This window comes from Varanus komodoensis, unplaced genomic scaffold, assembly GCF_004798865.1.
Source record: "Varanus komodoensis strain SLA01 unplaced genomic scaffold, ASM479886v1 scaffold35, whole genome shotgun sequence".
NCBI lineage: Eukaryota > Metazoa > Chordata > Lepidosauria > Squamata > Varanidae > Varanus > Varanus komodoensis.
Window position 1 is genome coordinate 2,038,289 of NW_025335856.1, and position 6,480 is coordinate 2,044,768.

At 42.6% G+C, this 6,480-nt stretch overlaps 1 protein-coding gene across 4 annotated transcripts in view; it reads right to left on the reverse strand.

Moving 5' to 3' along the window:
- Positions 1–3,497: 3,497 nt before the first annotated feature.
- The window catches only part of SLC25A51 (solute carrier family 25 member 51), a 9,509-nt gene continuing 6,526 nt past the window's right edge, over positions 3,498–6,480 (reverse strand). For all 4 annotated transcript variants that reach the window (XM_044439647.1, XM_044439646.1, XM_044439648.1 and 1 more), the window contains one exon: positions 3,498–6,353. In XM_044439647.1, coding sequence (XP_044295582.1) covers positions 5,431–6,312 — 882 coding nt within the window. In that variant the 5' untranslated portion in view covers positions 6,313–6,353 and the 3' untranslated portion in view covers positions 3,498–5,430. The remainder of the gene's footprint in view (positions 6,354–6,480) is intronic.

Here is a 6,480-nt window from a genome sequence, read left to right on the forward strand (position 1 = left end):
ACCCAGCCCATTACCTCGGCCAGGCACCGGTTCAGTACAGCCACTGCCTCACCTGGATTGGTAGAAAACGAGAGGTAGAGCTGGGTATTATCAGCGTACTGATGATTCCGCAGCCCACACCTCCTAATGACCTCTCCCAGCGGTTTCATGTAGATGTTAAATAGCAAGGGGGACAAAATGGACCCCTGTGGTACTCCATGGCATAGCTGCCATGGCGCAGAGCCATAGTCCCCCAGCACCACCTGCTGGAATTGGCCATTGAGATAGGAGCGGAACCACTGCAAGGCAGTGCCTCCAACCCCCAATCCAGCTAGCCTATCCAGAAAGATACCATGGTCGATGGTATCGAAAGCCGCTGAGAGGTCCAGGAGAACCAACAGGGATGCACTCCCCGTCTCTCTCACTGCACAAGTCATCATACAGGGTGACCAAGGCAGATTCAGTACCGTACCCAGGTCTGAAGCCGGACTGAAATGGGTCCAGATAATCAGTTTCATCCTAGAGTGCTTGGAGTTGTCCCGCCACCACCCACTCTAACACCTTGCCCAAGAACGGGATGTTGGCCACCAGTCTATAATTGGTGGCCATCTCTGGCAGGCACCCGGCCATCCCTCAGAGAGGCGTTAACCACAAGACATTCCTGAAGAGGAGGAGTCCTACTGCACCCTGGTTTGAAGTAGTGCAGCTCAGCAATAGGTTTACTGACTTGACTAAGGGCCAGTGGAGGTGGCGGTGGAGGGGTCTGCTGCCCCAGCTGTTGGCTAAAAGTTTGGATGATCTCAAGGAATCAGTAGGCTAGCTGCTGCTGTTGTTGCTAGTTGCAAAGTCGCATCTGACGCATGGCGACCCCATGGACAACACTCCTCCAGGCCTTCCTGTCCTCCACCATCCCCCGGAGTCCACTCAAGCTCACACCGACTGCTTCAGTGACTCCATCCAGCCACCTCATTCTCTGCCGTCCCCTTCTTCTTTTGCCATCTATTGTTCCCAGCTAGCTGTAGGTTTACTTAAAAGCAGACTTATTGTTGCAACAAGCATATTACTAGCTAGCTTTTCAAAAAGTTTAGCAGCAAGTCACTTATAAACCTCAGTGTGGACTAGCCTACAAAGTAGGCTCCAATCAGCTGACACTGACAGTCAGCAAAGCCCCCTTGAAGATGTTGGTGTCTGAACCCCACAAAAGGAAAATGAGCTACTCATGGGAGAGGGTCTGGCTGTTACACAGGTGTAGTGATTATGCCGTGTGAAACTACCTGTTTACTTCCTTAGCAAGTTGAAATGTATACTGCAGGCAGCTTCCCATTCTTGGACTCCATAGCACATGAAGTTTCTCATAAGTGCAGTCTTATTCCTGCTTCATGTACAAAAATGATAGATAAAATAGCATAAGCTAAGTAAACTAAGCCAACAAGAAGACATAAGGGCAGTAGTATGTTCAATAAGGTGCGTTCTCTCAAAACAGGATACCTGAGTGTTCATGCTTTAGCCAACTTTCTCATTAATACATTAACCCAACATTAATTAAGCTAAGCAAGATAACTAGAGTGTAGCATTTCATTCATGCTACGCAGGCCTATACTTTAGAAGCCAGAGACCAAAGTCTGGATTTTACAACCCAGGCTCAATACAAAGGGGCAACCTCGGGCAGGATCACAGTCCTGGGGTGGGGCACCCATTTTTGCCCTGCACTGATTGTCTGAGGCAGATTTATGCCTACTATCTTGAACGGCCACAAGCATCTCAGCACAGGCCAGAGGGCAAGCTGCAGAAGGAAATTTACATGGTGATACCCAAGCACCTCCCTCACAGCACCGTGACTCTTGGTTCAGCTTCCCCACCCCAGTGGCTGCTTTCAAGTAGAAATTATGGCTTTCCATGTCCCCACTAGACTGGCCCTAAGAACTAAGCCACAAGTTACAGTTTAACTGTTACAGCTGAGAGGGCATGTCACATGCGAATTAAAGAGTGCATTAAAAAACCCCAAAACAATAGGATAAGCTAAATTAGACCTATTGCCCAGTTTATCTGTTTCAGCAATTTGCACAAAATCAGGACTGAGGCAGCACTGACTTTAATCCTGTTAATGATGGTGGTTCATACACATATTGAGCAGATTGTGGTTCTGCTATTCAGCTTCATTAATTCTTATACCAGAGGAAAAGTACTAGTGTTGCATTTATGGCATCTGTTTAAAATGCAGTTGGAAGATGCTTTACATATGACGTAGGGACTCTGCCTATCAACATACGGAAGGCAGTTTGCAGTGTTCTCTCTCTTCTAATAATAGCAAACTTGGATTATATATTATACTGGTCCCATAGCAAAAAATGAGGGATTCTGAGAAACGAGGGAAGTGTCATTTGCTCAGGAGACCTCCCAAGTTTTAAAAGTAGAAAGCTCCTAAAGGGGTAAAGGTCTCGAAACACCCCAGTGAGGTTACATGCTGTAGTTACAGAACAGTGAGTCTCTGTCAGGGTGGAGAGAACGGAAAACCCTGGGGAAGGACATGGCTGGCTCTGATGGTGAATGGAAGCATTCTACATTGTGAAAGATCTTGTTGTGAAAGATTCTGCATCTCCCCTAACAAAACTTGCATGAGCTCCATGCCTATCTGGAAACAAAATGGGATCCTCCAAAATAAGGTCGCAGTTTCCATATGCTAAGGGGAAAATAAGCACTGTTTAACTGGCATGTGCCCTGCCCTCTCAGCCACTTTCAAGCTGTTTCTTAGATACCCAAAAATTTGAGTTAAAAGAAACTTCAAACAAGCCAGCATGATTGGGACTTATGCTCAGTGACATCTCTACCTTGCAAAATATGGAGTGTGTCAGGATGTGAATTTGACCCCCTAACCCAGTGGTAGGCAACCCAGTCCCCTCCGGATATTTTAATTACAGCTCCCACAAATCCTGACTCCTGGTCAAAACAACTAGAGGGCACTAGGTTGCCTGCTTTTGCAACATTCGGTAAGGTTGGAAGTCCTGTACCACAAGCTACATTCTTGCATCTGTTATACAGTGAGATCTGAGGAAGATAAAAAAAGTAGTGAACAAGTATTAAGCTGCATGTTTGCAATGTTCTCTAAATATACAAAAATGGCTACCTTCTCTGTGAGTGACTGCCAAGCTGGTTGGCATGGGCATTAGCCGGAAGAGTCAATTAGACATGGGCTGTACAGTAGTATATGCATCTCCTGCTCTGAATCCCGTATCACTCCTGAATGTGGCAGGCACAATCACCTGTCCTAGAAATTCTACCCTATCTGTGTGATATGTCCCCACCCATGTGCTTATGCGCATGTGTGTCTATTTTTCACATCTATACAAAACTGTATGTTATTTTCTATCCTGTTCCTCTGTGGATGAGAAGAAAAATCTGAAAGCAGTTGTACAATTATTAATTTCTTTTCTGCTTTGTCACATACCATAGAAGGTTTCCATACTCACAAGAACTAAAAACTGTGTTACAGAACTACTAGTCAATTTCATTTCAGGAAGTGGGACTTATTTGTTTATTCATCAAGGGGAGTTACAAAAAAAAAAAAACCCTGGTAAAATCAAATTTTACCAGTTAAACATTCAACAGACATTTTATTTAAATGCAAATACTTACAACATTCAAAATATCAAACATTCTTGCATGTTGTGCTTGGCAATCTGTGAGGGTAAGTAGCATACACTAGTACAGTACAAATATCAAGAAATGGGAAAAGTTGGATCAGGATTAGTTACTGCTTTGGGGTAATATTTTCAGGTAGAAAATAGGCAAGGTAAGGTAAAAAAAATTATCCCAGCTCAATGCTGAAAAGTTGCGCTGAAAATAAAAAATAACAGTTGAAGGATGATCAATTCAGTTTGGGAAAACTTTCCTGTACACCACAAATAGGCAAGCATTAACTCCTATTTGTGTGGGGGACGGGGATGTATAAAAAAAAATCCAATTCCATAATGACCATTATTATGACAGACTTGCTTTGCTCTTGATAAATGATTGAGACCACTTGTGTTGCCTGTTTCATTTTTTACCAGAATTCTGATGTACAGAAAAATGTTTGTGAACATGATTGAACACAATCACACAAAATCAGCTTCGTGTAATGCTTGCAGAAGCTTTTCTCCTTTTTACATGCATGCATGGTCCTTCACATCACACTATAAAGCCAGTTCCCAAACCAGTCAGGCTAAACATAAAGTGGGCTTCCGGTCAAATAATCTCTCCGCTATGGAAGTGGGTGGACATCTCTCGTGAACAAAGCCTACTTCTATAAACACCTGTTCATATGAAAGAAATCGCAGGAGTCCATGCCCCAATACAAACAATATGCCTTTTCTACCACAGTGAAACACCTTGAAAATGACAGTAGTCCAATATAACACTTCTAATCCTGTTCACTAAAATCCTGTTTAACTAGACTCAAGATCAACACAGAACACAATCCAATAAAAAGTTAAACAGTTTTAAATGCTGCTGAAAGTAAATGGACATTAAAATGCTTAATTTAGGTTGCATAGCACCAGATGTGATTTCTACCTTACTTTCCAAAGCTGAAGAGTGATTTAAAATGAAACCACACTGCTTAATGTATTCACTTGCACCAAAGCTAGTAGCATAGGTGGGAAAACAAAAGTCCATAGTGACAAGTATAATATGAAGGACACTTTAAAACTTTTCAGATAAAAGGTTTTCTTAGCCTTTCCTCCCCAGCCAACATAACCCTCCAGCTATTTAATTTGAAACAGATATACCCACCACTGGACTTAACAGTGAACCTGGTTTCTGAAATGTGATATTAAATCTTGACAAAATCTCATTTATATCGACTGTCTAGCAAAAGCTTTTCCACAAATGTTACAGAAACTTAGCTTTCAAAATGAGAGATTTTCCAAATTTAGTGTTCCTTTTCAAAGGAAAAAAGGGGGCATCATGGGAGCTTAAGGCCCACCAATTACAAGAAGTCACTGTTTTTGACAAAAAAGCCAAGCAACAAATTAAATATCAGTTTTCCGTCCTGTTACATTTCCTCAAAGTGCATTCTTTGGATCACCAGGAGTGTTGAGAAATGCTGACGGTGATCTGGAGCAAACTGTTTCTAGTTCAATATAAAATTCAGTTTATCATGCTTTGGGCATATCCAACTTCTTGTATCCTTTTATGTCAAGAAAGTTTTTAATTGACCATTTTAACCATACAGTTGACACATGCCCACAAACTGAAAGACCATTAAATAGAGTGAATGCAATTACGTTTTGCACTCAGTAGGCACTGCTTAAATAAAAGTCATCCTTACCTACTGAAAGAGCTATAATTTTGCAATTACATTTCCCAAATGTTATGTTACTAGAAAGAATTTGATTACTCCCTGGAAATTAACAGCTCAGAGCTGTCTGATGCCCAACTGAGAAAAGGAACTTCACAAGCAAGTAACACTTTTCATAGTAATTTCAGCAAGAATTCATACGTTGCATTGATTATACCCCAAGAAATCAGGGACCGATGATAATTCAGATGGGCACCTCGGAAGAGATGTGTAAGTTTCCTGTCACGCTCCTGCCAAATCTTCATGAAGACTTTTGAAAAAGACTGGAATTCCCCACCAATTTGTGACTGCATGCGGGCTTTTACAACATTCATTGGGAAAAACAGGAATCCCAGCATAGCACCCAATACCCCACCACAGATAAAATCATTGATCAAGTGAGTACTGTAAGTTGTTGCTTCCGGCAAGCACTGTTTGATAGGCCCTCTCAGACCAAAGAAAAGAGCATTGCTAGGACCATTGCGAAGCAGGATTGGTACCAAGCCCCGATAATATTCTCTGGCCCCATGCTGTCGGAGAACTCTGAACGCTTGGAAAGTGTTTGTAAATTTGTCGTGATGTTTGTAGTCCTGCAAGAGTGTCTGAACACGCTCAAATGGGGTCAGAAGAGCCTCGGTGGTCCCAGCAAGCACAGCTGCCAAGCTCCTGGTCAAAATTTCTGGTGCACTCATGTGCCTTAAGAATATGGAAGACAAGTCTTCATACAGACCAAACATCAATGCCAGGGTTGTGCTCTTCTGCATCAGTGGAGGAAGGATTCCACGGTACAGATTCCTCAGCCCGTCTTTCTGCAACTGCTGTATTGCATCTCTGGTTCGTACACCGTAGAGTTGCTGCCGGAAGAGGACCTTCTGAATGGGGAAGGTGACTGCAACGTTTGTCATGGCCGCACAATAACCGCAAAAGTAATGCTTGCCTGAGCTGACACTTACAATGCGGTGACCAATTTGGTCTGACTTCGACTTCTTCATGATTAGATCTTCTGAATCCATCATGCTGCTTGTTCACTCTGCCCTCACAGGAGTGTTCTCTTCTCCTACAAGTGAATGAACAAGTGAATGAACAAGGTTGCACCGAGCTCATCTTAGCTTTCTATACTGAAGTTAATGAGCCTAAAGAAAAAGCTACATTCTTAAGAAAAAGAAATTGTATATAAATAAGAA